At 38.2% G+C, this 19998-nt stretch overlaps 2 protein-coding genes across 2 annotated transcripts in view; one reads left to right on the forward strand and one right to left on the reverse strand.

Annotated features, from left to right (window-relative positions):
- Nucleotides 1-2661: 2661 nt before the first annotated feature.
- Nucleotides 2662-7156, forward strand: mad2l1 (MAD2 mitotic arrest deficient-like 1 (yeast)). Its single transcript, XM_042214634.1, has 5 exons — nt 2662-2856; nt 3319-3465; nt 4982-5102; nt 6378-6481; nt 6629-7156. The coding sequence occupies exons 1-5, from the start codon at nt 2793-2795 to the stop codon at nt 6799-6801; spliced, it is 609 nt and encodes a 202-aa protein (XP_042070568.1). The 5' UTR covers nt 2662-2792; the 3' UTR covers nt 6802-7156.
- A 221-nt stretch (nt 7157-7377) lies between these two features.
- Nucleotides 7378-19998, reverse strand: part of pde5ab (phosphodiesterase 5A, cGMP-specific, b) — a gene marked incomplete in the record, with an annotated part of 74901 nt that continues 62280 nt past the window's right edge. The window contains 6 exon segments of the mRNA XM_042214633.1: nt 7378-10378; nt 10493-10576; nt 11402-11476; nt 14861-14924; nt 15314-15391; nt 16095-16195. Coding sequence (XP_042070567.1) covers nt 10259-10378; nt 10493-10576; nt 11402-11476; nt 14861-14924; nt 15314-15391; nt 16095-16195 — 522 coding nt within the window.

Raw genomic sequence — 19998 nt, forward strand, 5'->3', positions numbered from 1 at the left:
GTAGAGCATGTAAGCTAGCCCAAACACAGACAGGGAACACACGTCTAAAATTGCTACAATTTAATTGGTTGATGAGAGTGTACATAACACCAGAAAAACTTAACAAATTTAATATGCAGATTCCTGATATCTGTAATAGATGTGAAGAAGATAAGGGCACATTGCTCCACTGTTTATGGTCATGTCCAAAAATAAAGGAGTTTTGGGAAGAGGTTGGAGCAATGATAAAGGAGATTTTGTCAATTAAACTTGTGATGGATCCCAAACTTTTCCTACTGGGATTATATCCTGTAGGGTGTAACATAGATCATTTTGAAAAAATCTTCATAAACATGGGAATACTACAAGCAAAGAGAGTGATAGCTCTAACGTGGAGGAGTCTTGGCAAACCAAGTATTTCACATTGGTTCAAAGAATTGTCTTTATGTTTACCATTAGAGAAAATTACATATACTCTAAAAGATAAACAAGAAATTTTCCAGAAAATTTGGGGGCGCTACATCCAGTATATTGGGAATAAAGATCTATCTGGTTTACTGTGTGAGACAGGGACAGCCTAGCTATTCCCTGTACAGGACCACAACCATATGCTGCAATCTGAAAATTATTCTTTAAAATCTGTCAGAGGTCTCATGGACTCAAGTGCTTTCATTGAATGTACCTTGTGTTTCGTTTATTGTGTAAATTTGTTTGTGTATGTACTTTATATATGTATATATGTAAAACTTTAATAAACATAATGTTGAAAAAAAAAAGAAGTTCCTGAGTTCAATTCCACTATCAAGCCAGGTCTTTCTGTGTGGAGTTTGCATGTTCTCCCCATGTTTGTGTGGGTTCTCTCCGGGTACTCCGGCTTCCTCCCACCGTCCAAAGACATGCAGTTAGAGGGGATAGGTCAATTGAAAAATCTAAATTGCCCATAAGTGTGAATCCATGAGTGAATGTGAGTACGGATGGTTGTTTGTCTCTGTGTGGTAGCCCTGCGACAGACTGGCAACCTGTCCAGGGTGTACCCTGCCTCTTGCCCTAAGATAGCTGGGATAGGCTCCAGTGCCCCCCGCAACCCTGAAAAGGATAAGCTGAAGCAAATGGATGAATTTAAAATGGTCTAAAATAATTTTTAGACCATTTCACTCATTGGATTTATTTCATTTTTCTGACAAATAATATTTTGATGAGACAAAATGTTCTGATGAACAGAAAATACTGTCATTTGCATTACATTTAAAAGATTATGTAAGGTTTTTTGGAGTAGTTATAAAATGCTAAATTGTCTGATCGCATCTAACGAAATGGCTAACAGGCTTTGATCAAAGTCCAGTATCTGTTGGTGTTCTTGCCAGATTCTTCAGTTCTGTAGGGACTTAAGGGTTAAGGTCACTGAGATCTTCTCAAGCCAGCTTCAGTATGTTCTTAGTCTGCCTAAGGATCTCTTCTCAGTTGGTTGTTCCCAAAACACTTTACCTAGGAGGTATTTTGGGAACTTCATTCTGATCAGAATGAGGAACGTAGTCATTCTGATCAGGTGCCCAAACCACCGCAAATGGCTCAACTGTAGAAAAGCAGCAGTTCAACTTGTTTGTTTAGCATATGTGCAAATGTCCAAAACAGTCAGGACCCATTCCCCAACCTGAAGATGCAGGAAGCAATATCTTATTCACTGGAGAGAACCCTAACATATAGGCACCTAACTGCGGGCATATGAGCATACACTTTTCTGCATTTATCTTCCATTAAAACGAACTCTAGTTGTGGGCTGTACTTCACAAAAAGATTAGTTTCAGAACCTAATATCTCCACTGAGGTGAGGCCAGACATGTGTATTTCCTATCTTGCAACCTGTGGTGTAAGTTCCAGCTGTTTCTCCTCCTCCTACAACCAGTCCACCCCCTCCCTTAGCAAAATATCGCCTGACTCCTACAGGTGGTGGGCCCACTAGAAAGATGGGCCCATGTGGATAATTCAGTTGGAGCCTGGCTGGTCCCCACGAGTTACCACAGTTCATTTTAAAAGATGTGTAAATAAAAATACTTTCTGACAGTTTGATGTGTGGTGTTCATATCCTGTGTCAGTCTGGGGACCTTGTTAATGACACCAGCTGCAGCTGGAAAGAAGCCATTTTTCATGAATCACAAGTTTCCCAAAGAAGGTTCGAAGCTTTTCATTAATTTTGGAAGAAGTTTGTCAAATCTCATCTGCCCACTTAGTGGTCCTGGAGGCGTGCAGGTCCCGCATGGCTTTCCTCCTGAAAGAAAAAGACAATTACTGACTGAGAAAAAAACCAACTATGATAAAATAATAATAATAATAATAAAAAAATAGTACATAGACAAACATAGCAAAAAGAGAAGTACAGAGCCAACAAGACTTAAAAGCTAGCATTAACTGAAGTTGTCTTTCTTTTGTTTTGCAATTTTCTGTTTTACAGAGTGACTTTTCCAAGTCTGCATACAATGGTTGTTTGGACCCCTTTAGGATTAACAAAACGTGGTATCTACAATATTAACTTATTAATTCAGTCATTTGTGCAGTGATACATTACATTAATATACAGTCAATTACAAGGTAGAAAGGTCTTTAATTATTCTACACTGCTCTCTAGTGTAGAAAAATTGTAAGCGTAACCTAAAACGTCATCAAAATCGCGACGCAATCTCACACGCATGCGCAATAGTGTGGAAGCTGACAAAATTCAAACTGGGTGGCGGGTAGTTGAAGTCGGTAGACGTAGAAGAAGAAAATAAAGAGTACAATATATTTACTGTTGAGAGCTAGACCAAAGCGTTAAGAAAATGACAAGCACGTTGAAGGGAATTACTCTCAAAGGAAGCGCGGAGTTAGTAGCCGAGTTCTTTTGTAAGTATTTCTCTTATTTCGTCTTTTAGTCGCTCGTTTTCGACACGCATGCATGCAACGCTAATATGCTATTGGGCCTACATAGTGCCCGATAACATATTAGCATCAACGCAGCATGTATGCACTCACATGGCAAGCATAGCTCCAGTTGATGAAAAATAAAGTGTTTAAGCCTTATGTATCCTATAAGCGTCAATTCACAACTTCAAACCGAATAATTTGTAAAGACTGTCTTGTTGTCTGCCCTTGTATTGAGAATCGTGAACGTACACCATACATCGTTTCTATTCTACCGAGCTAATTGATTCCCAGTTAGTTTTCTCTCGTGTTATTCCCTTTCTTGTGTAGTTGTTTTGTACTCTTCTGTGCCTTTCAAGTTTGAATCATATAAGCCTCTAAAGTTTACGAATACTGGAATTCCGGCGTATTTGAAGCCTTTGATTTCCCCATTGTCATTCACAGCTTTCGGCATCAACAGCATCTTGTACCAACGGGGCATCTATCCTCCAGAGACATTCACCAGAGTTACCCACTATGACCTGAGTCTCCTACTAACTACCGACCCCAAGCTGAAGAGCTATCTGACTAACGTGGTGTCTCAACTTAAAGGTATCTCAATAGTGGACTTCCCCACTCGTGACACAACTAAGGAGAAAGTGGAATAACTGTGGAACTGAGTGAGCTAACCAACTGCGGTCTGAAGGCACTCCAGTTGTAGTTTTGGGCTTCGAGTTCTGTAGCTATATCTACAAGGCTGCTGGCTTACGGCAAGAAATCTTACTCACGGTTATTTTGGTCACTATGGAGATGCTGTTTTTCTTCGTTTTACATATTTACTCTTAGACCTTGAAAAAATGTGGACATATTGTACTTAAGAAAACAAACAAAACTTCAGTCTACTTTACTTTAAGTGGATTTCCTTGAACAGCAGATAGAAAAGAAAAAACGTAATTGGTGAGAACTGAGCTCACAGCTTGGTGGGGAGTGACTTTGGATTTTTATGGAGAAGGCAAAGTAAAGGCAAAAGCCGTAGCGAAGTACAAAATAAGATGATGTTTGTGAACAATGAATGATTTTGTCAATTTATTTTGCTAATTCGGTGATCGTCTTTACTCAATAAATAGTAACTTGTTAGTTGCGATTGCTGAGTAGGGCCACGTGGTGGTGCATTTCCCCCTCCCCTTTTTGTTGTGTTGAATTAGATCAGAGTCAGAATCGGAAAGACTTTATTTATCCCCAAGGGGCGATTAACGTACAGCAGAGCAGCATGATGTTGAAGATGAACGCAGATGCCTATGAGACTCATGCCTGAGATTTTAATTGGTATGACCTGGCATCTTATGATCAATGTTAAGTAACATACAAAGCAGCACACGTGAGTTTCCATTCCCATGTTACACAAATTTGTGTTAAGCTACTCTTAGGCTCTTGTCAGGTGAACTACAAGCTATTTCTGCTTAAAAACGCTGGATTTTTAATTTTTGATTTACCAATTTTTGATTTTGCCATTATGTATGTGAATGAGGAAGGAGATCGGTGCACCCTTTTCTGTCCAAGGTGATGCCATTGTAATATTTTATTTTTTTCCTAAATCCAATGCATGCAACTGTTGATGGCTGCCTCCTCAGGTTTCTTCCTGTTAAAAAGAAGTTTTTTTTATTCCCATCAGCCTAGTGCTTGCTGTTCTGGGATCATCTGATTGTTTTTCTTTTTAAGCCTGTGGGGTCTTTACTTTAAAGTATAAAGTCTCTTGAAGCAACTGTTGTGATTTTTAGTGCAATGTAAATAAAACTAAATGGAGTAAATATCTCTGGGTTGTCAGTTCAAGTTTAATGTAATTCGTACCAGAATATTCATATTTTTGGGTGCATATGTCAAATCACTCAAGCTCTCAATTGTGTAATGCTAAGAGTAGTGAAATTACAGAATACAAATCAATCATCATTTTTCTCACAGAAATTGTGATCTCTTGGATACTATATCCAAGAGATCACAATTTTGTATCCACAACTATTGTGGATACAAAATTCTGTACATGTTTGTATTATGTTTTTAGGGTGTTTAACTACCTCTCACTTTGCATAACCAACTTTAATAAGTGTTGTTTGCTCTTTTGGTGTTGCAGAGTGGCTGTTTGAGTGCACTGTGCAAAAGCTGGTGTTGGTGATCACGTGTCTGGAAACCAACGAGGTGCTCGAGAGATGGCAGTTTGACATTGAGTGTGACAAGTCGGCTAAAGAGAGCAGGTCAGGACCTCTATTACCTTGTTTGTTTGTTTGTTTGTTTGTTTTGTTTTAAAGGCTCCATGCTAATGGTCATTAATTTGCTGTCTCCTAATTCCAACACCTGGCATGTTGCACTTGTACTTCCCCCACCGTCAGTTTGAGTGGAGTGATATATTATATAAATTGTTTTGTGCTTCAGGTAGCTTCAGGACAATCATCAGAGCTGAACAGGTGATGGAGAAACAGGTTTACCTTTTAGGTGACATGAATGAGTTGAAGGGAAGTTATAAGGGAAGGAAGAAATACACGGATACATCTGTAGATTCGAGACAGAATTCACAATGCGTTTTTGGGACTTTCAGGTGTATGGACCAATGTTTTATTTTCTGATCAAACCAGAAAGCTTTAATGAGCAGCTAGACTTGTCTCGCATTAACTGGCTGAGTTAATGCCAGTTAATGCAACATCGAAGCAGCTGGAATCCACAGCTGTGCGTGTTCATGGAGCTTGCATTTTCACCTGCTGGACATCACTACCTGACAAGTTTAACTGTCTTCAGAACATTGCAGAGGCCTTATTGACAGTATTTGGTTCTACATATCTGTGTGAGCAGATTTCTCTCACATGAAGAGAGTCCTCAGGTAGCCGTCTGAATGCTGGATGCTCGGAGCCCTGTGTCTCTGAGTGGGAGACCAGAGATCAGAGTGTATTAACAAACATGCCATATTGGCTCAGTTTATTTTTCTTATCATTGTTGCGAGGAGACCATAAATAGCATTTGTACAGTTCATTTGCTGTTATGGATAAAAAGTGTCTTTTTTTTTTGTTTCAAAATAGCTGAATAAGCTATTCGCTGATAGCTGCGAACTATAAAGTGGTTCTCTATAGTGTGTAACTGTTAATATAGAGCGTTATTAAATTTCTTGCTAATACAATCATATGGCACACTGACTTCTGAGGACATTTTAGATGCACTCATCATCAGAAAGGTTACCTACCCCTGCTCTAAGGCATCTGGACAGATCTGTTTACTTACACTTATTGACAGGAGTTGAATGGTGCAGACTTTGGGTTGGTTGGCTGATTTGTCAACACAGATGTGAATTTGTATGTTTGCAGTGGATTAGTTTTTTTGTTTTGTTTTTTTGCAATAAAATGACATGAAATTTGTACTTTAGAAGAGTCTTTACAACAGATTATGTAATTTGGTTAAATGAGCATCTGTCATTACACTCAACTGACTATTGTTTGACTAATAAATGATGCATGTTAACTGAGTTCTCATGTGTCACCCAGTGCACCCAGAGAGAAGTCCATTAAGACAATTCAGCATGAGATCCGCTCAGTTATCAGACAGATAACAGCCACTGTTACTTTCTTGCCCCTGCTGGAGACGCCATGTGAGTAATGAGACGCTCAGTTATCAGACAGATAACAGCCACTGTTACTTTCTTGCCCCTGCTGGAGACGCCATGTGAGTAATGAGACTTTTGACATTTGAGCCTTTGATGTGGTGGTTGGGTAATAATTTCAACTCCTCCCCTCAGGTGCTTTTGACCTCTTGGTTTATACAGACAAGGACCTGGTGGTTCCAGATAAATGGGAAGAATCAGGGCCGCAGACCATTGACCAGCCAGAGGAGGTGCGTTTGCATTCCTTCACCACTTCGATCCACAAGGTGAACAGCATGGTGGCGTACAAGAAGACTGAGTCAGCTTAAACTTCTAAACCACATGAGCTGTTACAGCACCGACCACTGATTCTCATAGAAACCAGTAGATCTAACACTGCCGTGTCTTTGTTCACTGCCTGTGCGTGACTGGACAACGAGGACCTGTTTTCCTTTGTTGAGCTTCACTGTGTCTTATTTGTCAATATGATGAGGACATGAAGGAAATGTTCTTTCTACACTGATGTAAATATTTCTGCCAAGTGGCATTTGTCTGTAGAAAACTGTCTTTTCTTTAGTCTTTTGCTTTCTTTCATTCTTTCAGTCTGTTTTAGAAGATAGTGGTATATATGTTGAACTTTTATAAAATGACATAAATAAATGCATTTTGCTTTTTCCCAAAGAAGTGATTCTGTGGTTTTCTTTTGTTCAGGAGGTGCCAAGGTTTTTCATCGTGTTATTTATTTTGGAGCATTATATAAAAGATATCACATGGTTTTTGGAGCCTTGAGACAATGCCGTCTTGGGGTGCAGCTGATCTTTTCATCAAGGTCAAGAAAGAGAAGTTAGTTTGGAATGCACTCTTTTAGTAATGTGTTTTAATAACTGGAAAGCACACTGACATCCATCCATTCATTCATTGCTTGTTTAGTACATTTGAGAAATCATAGACAGCACACAGGAGACATAGTAAATAAGTATTATTTAATGGGACATACTATTCACTTCGCTCACAGTGTTGAAAGGTGTCGACAGTTGCAGATGTGTAACACCATCATAGTACCGTATCAGCATATTACATTTTGCAAAAGAAAACCCACAATTCTCTTACCTAAAAAAAATCCATCCATCTGTCGTGTAATGCCCTCTCATATACATGCAAAAGAAAAAGCTGACAACCAATCAGTGAGGGTTTTTTTTTTTTCTCCAGAGAGCACAGAGGCTAAGCTACAGGCACAAGTAAAATAGTCCTGGAGACTTATTCAATGTACAAATGACAACCACGGACACAAATTAACTTTCTGATCATGTACATCTACAAAAGTGCTTGAGTTTAAATGAGTCTGTCATGTCCATTAGTAAGCTGTTCATTAAATGCACCTATATGGCTTCCAGACCTCTGTGACTCCTCATCAACAGTTTATTGGCTGGACAATTAACTGTTTTACCAGTTCTGCTGATTCAGCAGTTTCATTTACCAAAACATTTCAGAACTTTTTCTTTTCTGCATAAAAAAAAAAGTTCTGAAGGGTAACAGTAGCATCCTTCAAAACTAGATATTAAACATTCTAGGTGTAGAGAAAAATGTCATAGTAATGTTGCATTTTCTATTTATTCCTAGTGTGGACATGCTGAAATCACTTTTACTGAGGAGTAATTGTTCCTTCTTGCAGGATCAGCAAAAACCTGCATTTCACAAGGTCCAAAGGTACCAGATTGTTCTTTTAAATGTGTTGGTGATGACACCTCGCCTCTGACTACAGACTGAAAACCTCTGCCTCTAAAGGGTGGACAGCAGTGAACCCAAACACATCAAAACGCTGAAACACTTAATATCTTTTATCTAATGAAAAAGTTGCTCCTGGATACATTCTGGGTTACACACTGAAATTTTCTGCCAAATTCTGTTGTTTAGTCAGTCTTTGTAGTGCAACAGAAACTGCTCTAAATGTTAAAGAATCCTTTTTTTCCCCCTTGTAGCAAATATCTTGTTTGAACAGATTTTTAATTTACCCATCAGAGAATCAGGTTTACAGAAATAGAAATTATACGCCGTCACAATGTATCAGAGCTAGATGCCACCCTCGGTGAGTAAATCATACTTTATATTCTGTAGATATTACTCCGTCGTTCAGTTTGTAAAATTGGTATGCATAAACAGCATTACTGGACATGGATAAATAAAAATAAGTGGTTCTGTAAAACTGAATTGTCTACTTTAACGCAACAAGGCAGTGGCAACATCTAGATCCATTTTCCTTTGAAATCACAGATCTAATCTTTGGCTCTTCCTACAGCTGGAAAAATAGAAAATTTAAATTCCAAATAACACAATACAGTACATTTCCAAATGTCATCAGAAGAAGCAGTTGTTCCTAAGAAAGGGCCTATAAAAAAAAGACGGGATTTTTTTTCCACATATGAAAACATTTTCTAGATAATTGTGTGCTTTGACAAAAGAATGACCTTACAATATAGACTCTAATAAATATATAAAACAAAAATAAATATGCAATAGTTAAGACAGTGAATAAAATGTACGAAAGACTCAAACCCACGTGTGTGTGTGTGTGTGTGTGCCGTGAAGACATAAGTCTATAAGATTATTGTGACACTAGTATACTACTAAGTATATAGTAGTTGCATTGTTTTCATCCCACTAGAATGGTGCTAATGGTGCTAAAGCTCCATGAACACTGGAAGCGACATACTGAATACAGACCATTCAAAGTGAATCACATCCCACAACTTCAAGTGATTACAGATGAAATAACCACAGGCAACTTCTTTGAATGTTCAGGCAGAGTAGAAAAGTGCTAAATAAGAATCAGTCCGTTTACCATTTCCTATTTGCTAAGGGAAGATTTTTTTTTTTAACCGAAGCAACTACCAATAGGAATAAAGAATACATATGAACTGGAAGTAAATATGTAGAGCTTCCAGTGTATGCAGCTTAACCATTCAGTGTTCCCTAAAGTTCACTACCTGTCACAGATAGTGTAGGTGAGACCATCAATATGAAAGCCACTCTATGCAAAAATAACAATGTCTATGGTAATAAATATAGCTTAGTGCTGACTTTGTTATTATCTCTGGTGAGTGAGAAAAAATGGTGGTGACAGGATAAAATGACCATGACCTCAGAAACCATGATTTCTTGTTATGGACACATTTCATTCCTTTCTGTTCATAGTAGGGCTTAGCTGTAAAACTAGCATACAACTTTTTAACGAATGTTTGATAGTGGGGGTGGAAAGGTACAACTTTGATGTTATTTCATAGTTTATCTGTTGTGAAAAGTACTCACAAGAATTACTGATACTCCGGGAGACAGGAAAAGTGCTGACAAGTCTAGGCAGATTACCAACAAGTCAACTGACTGACTTGTAGATGTTTTTACAGTTGTTTTTCTCTCTTACTTTATTTTTTAACTTGTACTCATTGGCATGGCTATGCATGATCGTTTGTAATTTTCCTATATCTGAGCAAACGCTTTGCCGGGTGAGTAAACTCCAGATTATAACAAGGAAAAGAAAGACAAACTGTGAAACCTGACTGCGGCACCTCAACCGTAATAGATTAAGTCTTAAAGTATTAAGACTGCTCAAGGCAGGTGACCTCTTCTATTATCAGACCATAGCTAGTGTTTTATTTCATGATAGGAAAATTACTTTTCTACCTCACTGTCAGTCCACACAATACGCTATTAGATAATTTTAATGAGAATAGGTTGAAAATGTAGAACTCTGGAAATCTGAGTTGGATGAAAACCAAACTGGTGTTTGGATCACACCAAGCCGTTGACAAGCCCCTTCTCACACTCCTCGGCTAAACACTTCCACTGCTGCCGGTTTTTCTGACATCCTTCCAACAACGGGGAGCAATACTCCGATAAGCCAGCCAAGGTCTGTGACAGTGATAAAGACAATTCAGCATGGGAAATCAGAGGCAGAACTGAATGCAGGAAGAATTGCTATTCATCAGCTACGCTGGTCAGCAAAAATAGCAAGGGCTGAATTACCTCATACAACTGAATGCAAATGGCATCAATGAAGGACACCTGCATGCTTGGTATCTTATCCCTTTTCTCACGATTCATCAGGTCCTGTGAAAGGATTGAAAAAATGAGATGTAAACTTTATATAAGTTAACTGTTTTATCCCCAAAACAGACAAATCTATGAGAAAATGTATGTATGTATGTGTGTATATATATATATATATATATATACATATGTATATATATATATGTGTACACATACACATACATACATGTATATATTGCTATATATAGCTATCTCTCACTCTCTCTATATCTACATATAGAGAGATATAGAGAGAATATATATAGAGCGAGGGAGAGAGAGATTACCGCAAAATATGACAATTAGTTAAATTTATAATGTGTGTCCAACATTTACAAACAAAATAACTGAGACAAGAAAAGACACAGGTATTTATAGTCATGTAAAAAAGAAATTTGTCACATAAATGCACCGTCTGTGAAGAATGAGTACCCTCCCACTGCTTCAATAGGAATTAAAAAGGTAATTAAAAGAGTGAGTAGAGGCCAGGTGCTGCTAATCAAATGCAACTGATTAACTAATCATGACTGTAAATGCAAATGTTTGTTTATATAGTGTCAAATAACAATAACAGTGATCCCTGGGCACTTTATACTGTAGGACAAAGATCTTCCAATACAGACTGCATAAAGTCCTAAGAAAACATTCTTTTCACATGACTGTAACATCAGCACAGTTCTTGAAAATGTGTTGTGATACTTCATGATTTGAAAGGGAATATATTTAAATGCAGTAGGATGAAATACCAGAGGATTCAGAACAGATTCCCGGGCACTCGATGGCAAATGTTGCACTGTTGAGAAGGATTTATCCAATATCATTCAAATGAACCCTGAAATTACTTACAATTGGTTCAATGTTCAGCTCTTGCCTCTCCTTATCCCCCTGCTCGAAAAACTCAGTGGCCACCAGCTCTGCTATCTGCATCAGAAACCAAATGCAGAAACATTGAAACATTTTATGAGCTTTTAGTTCTTAAAAGGCAAATTTCATAACACTAAATGTAAAACCAAAGATAGAAGCAAAGTAACCTGGCTGTAGCTCAGGAGTTAGAGCAGGGCATCTACTAATTGGAACGTTGGTGATTGGATCCCTAGCTGCTCTAGTCTGTGAGCCAAAGTATCCTTAGGCAAAATAGTGAATGCAAAGCTGCTCTCTGATATGTTCATTGGAGTGTAAATGTGTATGAATTAAATAGAAAGCAAAGAAAATGTGCTTGTGTGAAGGGATGAATGACCGTTTTGAATACTCAGAGTACAAAAATGCAATATAAGAATCAATCCATTTATAATTTGCTCTGAAAGCATCAATTTTAAATCCTCATTTATTGTTGGACAGAAGACTAAGTTGGGTGAATTGTATACTATGCAAGTCATAGTGTCATTGCAACCTTGGAAACTTTGTGGCATAATTGTGGCAGTTTGAGTAATAAGAAAGAGGTCTCCTACATGGAAATAACAAAATGCTTATACTGCTGCTGGAGGCAGCATCATTAGAACATTAATCTTGAGGAAATGACTGGGAATGACCCAGACAGACTGACAGCCTGTGTGACAGCTGGAAGGAAGAAGGAAAATGAAACAAGTGAATAGCAATAGCAAGAGCTCTCCCAAAAGCCCCACACAAAGTTAGTGTTCTCAAGTTTTTAACAAAGAGATAAAGAAGATAGGCTCAAGCTCCAATCAACATCCCTCTGTGTGAACGTGTTGCTGAAGCCGTCTTCAGCTCTTGATTGAGTCGGTGGTGCTGCAAGGAACGTAAGTACTATGATGCAGTTGTTAATTGTTGAGACTAAGAAGCTTTGCCTTTACTTCCTCCATGATCTATGAAAATATTTTAGCAGTGCTTATGGAGGTTACTTTCACAAACTCATATCATTTCTTTAACCCTTTCATGCATGAATCATGACAACCTCAATCAGGATTATACGATTATACTTTATTGTTAAAGTATTTTTATTTATGCATGAAAAAAAGATTTTTGAAAAAAAATTTTTTAAACAGGTACTTTTTAAATAGTTTTTTACTTGTCCACTTAGGTGAACAACATCACTTTTGGAGTGTGTGGCAGAGTATGGAGTGACACATCAGTGTCCAATGTAGTGGTTTATGTGCAAATATACCATCAACACTGACACTTATTTAAGGTCTTCAAAATCAAAAGTGGAAACCAACCAGAATGTATTTCTTAAGTAAAAAAAATGGCATGATATTAAAGAATGCTATATTTGTAAATCGTGGTGACTTTACTGCATTTTTTAAATACAACTTTTTCGTTATGATATTTTATGTTGTTAAGTCTCAGTGATAACCTTAAATGATTATAATGACTTTACCTGACTGAAAAAAGTATGACTGGAAGTTTCAGATTTAGAGCTAGTCTAAAAAACAAAAACAATATGGCAGATCAGCCTAAATGCTAGGAAAACACCATTAGAATCAGTCCAGAATCCAAAACCATTGGGTGACGTCACAGTGAATATGTTAATCTTTATATAAAGTCTATGGATGGAGGCTGTGAAAGTAAAACAGACCAGGGAAGGAGGGGTATGGGTTTAGCGCAATCTGTTAATGAGGAGCAGGTGATTTGCCAGAGTGTGTGTAAGCCAGGGAACGTATGTACTTGTTTGCTGCCCTGAATGTTTTTTTTTAGAGTTGTCATCTGAGGACAGGGCCCAGCTGTTTTTATTAACAAGCTCTCATTTATCAGCACTCTCATACACACACACAGAATGTTTATCTGTGTAACAATTCCTCTGGGCCTGAGTTTCCTAACAAGGCACAGACTAATGAAGGTCACTGGGGGACAGCAGGGACACTACAGCATTGAATATAGTGCACGCTCACGTGCGTGTGTGTGTGTAGTAGGTCAGTGATTAAGAAAAAAAGAGAAAACAAGGAGGAGCTCTGAAAGGTAATTAGAGTAAGAAATTGTAGGATCAGATATGAATAACAAAGAATACATTTTAAGGCACGTTGCACCTCAGGTCACAGTCAGCAGGGCTCTATTCCAGGAAGCTTGTTATATAATATAATATAATATAATATAATATAATATAATATAATATAATATAATATAATATAATATATATTTTTTATGGTGTCTGCTGTTATCATTTACCCAACTTGAATTTTCATAAGATGAAGCTGGAATTCTGTTTCTTTATGTTTAAATGTAATGATTCAATTGAGACAAAATGCAGGTGACAGAAACTGAAGATAAAACCTGAAGATCCACCCTCGAATCAGCTTTTATGAGTCTGATTATTTTCTTGTTCCAATAATTAATCAGTAAAAATGTAAGAAATGTGTTCCTTCCATCCTTTGACAGAGTTGTACTTACTGAATGAAAGTGCTCCATGAGATTTAGAGAAAAACTCTGCTTTAATGTTGCCCAGTTTAACCATTTATACTTATATAAAGCTTTCAGCTTCCAGGCCTGGATTTCTACATTTAAGATAAAACTTGAAACTTTTCTTTTTGATAAAGCTCATAGTTAACTCATTCACTGCCATTGACGTCTATAGCCGTCAATTGCAGTGTATGAGTCAATGGGTTTAACTCATTCACTGCCAATGGCTGGCAGTGAATGAGTTAAGTATGGATCAGGTGACCCTGAATCCTCAGTTAGTTACACTTCAATAGGTCTAGGCTGCTGGGAGTTTCTCGTGATGTACTTCCTGTTTCTTCTTTACTCACCTTTTTATTTCATTTAATCATTAGTTATTCTTAATCTAATGAATGAATGAATGAATCAGGATGTCACACAGCCAGCTCAGAAGGGGAGGAGTCAGAGACAAAAACTTGTGCTGGCAAAATTTAGTTCAGACTCTGTTACCCCAGTAACTGACACAGAGTTGATGTTAACTCTCTTTCCCTGGGTTTCTCTCATCTTCTGCAAAGCAGAAGTGTTAACTGTCTTGATACTAAGGAACTTAATTATTTTTGTATCATCAATTTAACTAAGATTTTAAATTACATTATACAAATTAACTAGCAGTTATAATCTATTTTTTAAAATTTGGTTTGTTTGCTTCAATTTGAGTCTTTGATACGTTTTTATATTTTTTAAATACATTTTAATATTTTACTCATTGCCATTTTCCCTTTATATGTAAAGTGAGTACAGTTTCAGCTGTTTTTTTTAATATTTCATAGAAACACTATGTAACTATAGAAAACAGAAATGAGGGGATGTGTGTGTATACCACAGTAAAAACATAAATACACAGAAAAGCAGCGTACCAACATACAGACAGGTAAAGGTTGCGGGGTTTTCTGTTTGTTTGTTTGTTTGTTTTTTTACCCTTTTTTGTACTGGCCAGGGCTTAGTGATGGCAGAGATGTCACATGCAGTCATCAGCATTGACCTGAAGGGGGTGACAAAGTTACAGACATTAAATTTCCACAGACACACTAGTTTCTCGTAGCAGGAGAAACTCTGGACTTGTTACCATGGTATTGGCAGGTTTGAATATAAGGTTTGTATAGCAAAACCTAAAACTTTGGTCTTAACCCATATCTGGCAACCTATAATGCAAAGAATGCCTGCATTGATGGCTAAACCATTTTTCTTGAAGAAATGGTTTCAACACATAACCTTTACAACTATATGTTGATCAATAGAAGTGTTAATCATCACGCTGCCATGATGCTTTTTTACTTTTCAGACTTTGCACAGCAGGTGGCCTGTCCCTCACAAACATTTGTCTTATGTTGATGTAAATGTTAATACAGGCATCTGAGACTCTATACTCACCTCAGCAGGTCTCTGTGGTGTTCATCCTCCCAAACAAACTGGTTGTTCTTGGTCAGCTCAAAGAACTCCCCTCGCCTCCTGACAGCACACACCCACATGAACAATGTCACAGCAGGTAATTATCCTCATATATAACCCACTTAGCCCCCAAACCACCCACTGTCTAGACTAAAAGTGGGCTAAGATAAGAGCTGAAGTCACTGAGGTAGTAGGAGGGAGTTAAGAAAAAACATGAATGCATTAAGATGTAGTAAAAAATTGTCACCCCTCTTTTCAGAAGACTGGGTATAACAACCAACACTGTGAAGACTGAAAAACTATAAATTTTCTGTGGAGCCACCCTTAAAATCCCACCAGTTCAAACGTACTTGGCAGGTAAATTGCTTGAGTACTTATACAGTCTGTATTTTATTTTCATTTTAACTTTTAGCTGCTCTGGGGCTGTAGACATACATGAGTTCTAAGGCAATTATATTACAAAGAAAGAAAATACCCCCTTTCCATCCACCCACCCACACCACCACACCCACACACAAATGCACACTCACCAGAAGAAAGACACAACTTTTAAACACTAACTTGTATCTAGACCTACAGAATTACTATAAGGAGTGAGGAGTGAGTAGAACTTAAGTGATGAAGGCTTTAACAGTCACAAGGTGAGTGTAATCTCAATTGTACTCAATTTTGCACTGATTAAAAACCTTTAAAATACTGCTTTTCTTCTTCCATTCTTTTCCTCTCATTCAGTCTCCATTGAGGCTTGATGTTTAGTACTTACTTCATGTACAGGGCAAGGTCGGTGGCCAGAATAGCCCTTTCAATCATCTTCAGAGTGGCCTTGTACTCGTCCAGAGAAAGGCCGCTCAGGATCTGGTTTCCCTGGAGAGAGAGGGACAGAGAGAAAACAGTGTAAGTGCAGGAAAAGCTCTGCATGCTATATCACGAGTTATACTCATACTGAGTTGCTGGATGGGAGTTTAATTTTCATGTCCTCGCAGTAAGGTAGCAACAGAGCTAACTGCAGGTTTCACTACTAAGGTTTTACTGTGGCAATTGCAATGATTGCACAAAAACTATAAACAGAGTGTTTATATGCAAATGTAGACACATCATTACATGTCCCTTCAATGCTGAGCACTGTTTAGTGATTACTTGCATTACGGCTTATCACACTACATATGATAAGGTGTCTGTATCCCTCCATCTGTGTTTATGTGTGCAGCAGCAGTGGCCTTAAGTGGTGTTTGTGAAGTTGGGAGTGTATTTAGAGTTTGCTTTGAGGCCATAGAAATCAGAGCAGGGTGTACTTCTCTGCATTTTATTGGACCATTTGAGAGATATGTGGTAGGCTAGCAGCTCAAAAATGACCGGAATAATACGCGTAATAAATAAAATGGGGATATTCAGCAGAAGAGGGCAATGGCATTAAAATAGCTATCCACTATCAAGCAACTGGGTCTACAGTGTAAATCTTTTGTTAAAGGTCAGGGTAGGGTTAGCTGTCTGGTTCTGTCTGATTCTCTACGTAATTATTAAAATTAAATGATACTGTGTTCAATGCAATTTTCTGAGAAAAGACTGAAAGTAGTGAAGCTGCAGTTCTACAGCTAATAAATAGTTAGCCGCAGTAATACACAGTCCCATTTGTAATATTCTCAGGCAAGTTAGCACCTGCTGCACATTTGATTTCCAAAAAGATTTTTAAAATATTAAAAAAAACTGTAGTACTCGGTAGTACTGTGCAGTGATTCTCGCATAATAAAGAAAGTTCATTGCAAGAACTTTAAAATGATTTTGCAGCAGTGAAATGGTAAATATATATGTGTCTGAGCTTCACTGAATTACGCTATGAGCATGGGCAAAAGTTTGTGGAACATCTAGGTATCTCAATAAGGAAAGCTGTTGCTAAGGAGGTTGAGCAGGTCTTCCACCAATTAGAAGGTTGGTGGTTTGATCCATGGACTCTGTGTCATGGTCTCCGTGCCTGCCCGGCTGGCCCCACAAGGCTACATGTGCTGTTTTGGTTCTCTCTCTCTCCCTCTCTGCCTGGGCGGAGCTCACTGTGGGCTCCCGCCCTTGGCCCACACACCTGACAACAATCACCTGTCATCACCGGGAGCACTATTTGAGGCTGGAACACAGATCCTCTCGTCGCTGGATGATTGTACTACTGGCGTTAGTGTTTTTCGCAGCTCCTGTGAACTCGTGCTTAGTAATTTGAGATTCGTGATTAGTTTGTGACTTCCCTTCTCTTCTGCTTCAGACCTTCCTCCCCGGACCTGTGACCTCCCTGCCGTGTGAATGTGTGTGAGTGCGGGCAAGAAGACGTGAGCGAGCTACCCTGTGATTCCCTGGAGTTTTGGATTCCCTGCACTGTATATACTGTGCACTGGTGCTGTACATATACTGTTGTTTGGAGACGTCTAACCGCTCTGCGCCTGAATTCCTACAACCAGATTGTGACACTCTGCATGCCAAAGTATTCTTGAGCAAGATAAAGAACCCCATTTAAGATTTTGATTTGGTATCTATGTCTTCATCCCAGTGTCTGACTTAACCCTGAGCGAGGGGAGTTTACACTTTGAGATTTTTCAGGATATGGAGTTTGTTAGGACAATGCTATCTCCTATTGTTCTCTACACATTCAGGGTGAAACAGTCATGTAAAAAAGAAATATATATTCAGTTCTCTGATAAGATAAATATACCTCAAGATTCAATAGCCTGTAAAACCACCTATAGCAATAAGTTAAAGATTATGACTTTATCTGTCTGTCACATAGTTGTGGAGGAATTTTTCCCCCAGTCTTCTTTACAACATTGCCTCAGTTCATTGAGGTTTGTGGGTATTTGATTACATATAAGTTTCTTAAGGTGTCACCACAGCATTTCAATCAGGTTGAGGTCTCGATTTTGAGCCACTGCAACACCTTAATTCTTTTATTTCTAACCCTTTTGTTGTATATTTGCTGGTGTGCTGGGATCACTGTTCGCTTGCATGCCCGAGTTTTGCCCAATCTTTAGCTGTCAGACAACTAGCGTCATATTTGACTCTAGAATAAAGCTGATTTAATGACTGCAAAGCTCAAATCATTACCCTTCCACCACTGTGCTAGGCAGTTGGTATGACATGTTTATGCTATATTTACCAAATGTGGCACTGTGCATTATTGTCAAACATCTCTACTTTGGGCTTGTCGGTCCAAATTACATTGTTCAAGTCCTGTGGTTTTATTCAGATGAAACTTACCAAACCTAAGCCGTGCTGCATGTACATAACCTACAGGACAACCTAATGTAAAACTCCCAAGAAAGATAACTACACATTGGATCAACGCAGCCCGAAACTATAGTGATTACACTATTCAGTTGATTCCTTCTGTCTATTTCTGGGTACTTTTTCACAATTTTTAAATTTATCAGTGAGAGAATAACAATCATTGCCTCAATATGAGAATACTAATCATAGCATCAATATAAGGACTCACAAATATCAGCAATTTATTTCAGAAACAAAGAGTGGGCACAAGGGTGGGAAAGGTCCCAGCATCTAATTTGTTTCTATGAGGCAGCACCGCATGTAAAACACTTGATAATTAACACATAATACACCACTCACAACCATAAATGCAATGGCGTCGGCCACTTACATAGCTTACATCGTAGGCTCTACAATGTTTCCTAGCAGAAATCTAAATCAGGCCTCACATGAAACACAGATCAAAATTCACAGGACTCACAAGAGTTGACTTTATTCTTTGGCAGGAAGTCATAAAACCTGGCCAGGGTTTGTAGGTGGAGGGTGGGAAGCCAGTTAGAGATAATATCCTGTTTTTACACTAGGAACTTTTGCCAGTTAAGGAAATGAGCCTAGATGAATGTTTCCTTGTGCTAAATTTTTTCAGTGAAGACACACATTATGCTTATTGCATTACACATAAAAATGTATTACTTTATATGCTCAGTATTTTTATTGGATTATGGGCATGCTATTGCATTACCAGGAGGTAGTTATTAAATTATCAGTTTCTTCTGTGACTTTTTGGCAATTTTTTTCAGTGTTCCACAATAGAACATAAATGGGAGACTTTGGACATCCTGATCTTGTGGGACATAACACAGAACCTTGTAGATTATAAAGTTTGAAATTATTTCTGCTGGCAGGGAGCCATGTGGGAACACCAGAGGGTGGAGATGGATTCTCTGGACTGAGTCTGCCAAGAGCTCAGCTGCTGCATAGAGAATGAGCTGCAGCTGTGAAAGGCCAGCTAAAGCCATGTTTTACATAACAGTATTGGGGTTAAAATCTGGGTGTGGAAAAAAGATCTAGATTTGCTCCCTCTGTCTTCCTAGTATTGCTCTTGTATTAGTGATGCTAGCTACAGTCTGTATTTCCATCTATCAGTATGCAGTGCAGTTTAAAAGAGGAGGCATTCTGGTGTAGGCAGAATAGCTAGCGTTTAGTACCAAAGAACAAATTTGTAAGCTTCTTTTGTTAATGCTGGTTCTGCTGCCTGTGGGAGTTGATGAATGTCTGATTATCTAAATGGGCTATAAAACACAACAATACAGTAGAAGATGGTACACGTTAACAAGGGCTTTAGAAGTACAGGGAGTGCAGAATTATTAGGCAAGTTGTATTTTTGAGGAACAATTTTATTATTGAACAACAACCATGTTCTC

Source organism: Haplochromis burtoni, unplaced genomic scaffold (genome assembly GCF_018398535.1).
Source record: "Haplochromis burtoni strain Fernald_Lab_line unplaced genomic scaffold, NCSU_Asbu1 Contig_596, whole genome shotgun sequence".
Classification (NCBI taxonomy): Eukaryota; Metazoa; Chordata; class Actinopteri; order Cichliformes; family Cichlidae; genus Haplochromis; species Haplochromis burtoni.

Excerpts from the sequence above, each read along its gene's own strand:
- mad2l1 (XM_042214634.1), top strand. The coding sequence starts at position 2,793 with ATGACAAGCACGTTGAAGGGAATTACTCTCAAAGGAAGCGCGGAGTTA. Across the intron at positions 3,466-4,981 it reads CGTGGTGTCTCAACTTAAAG|AGTGGCTGTTTGAGTGCACT; the intron begins GTATCTCAATAG and ends TTGGTGTTGCAG. Across the intron at positions 5,103-6,377 it reads AAGTCGGCTAAAGAGAGCAG|TGCACCCAGAGAGAAGTCCA; the intron begins GTCAGGACCTCT and ends TGTGTCACCCAG.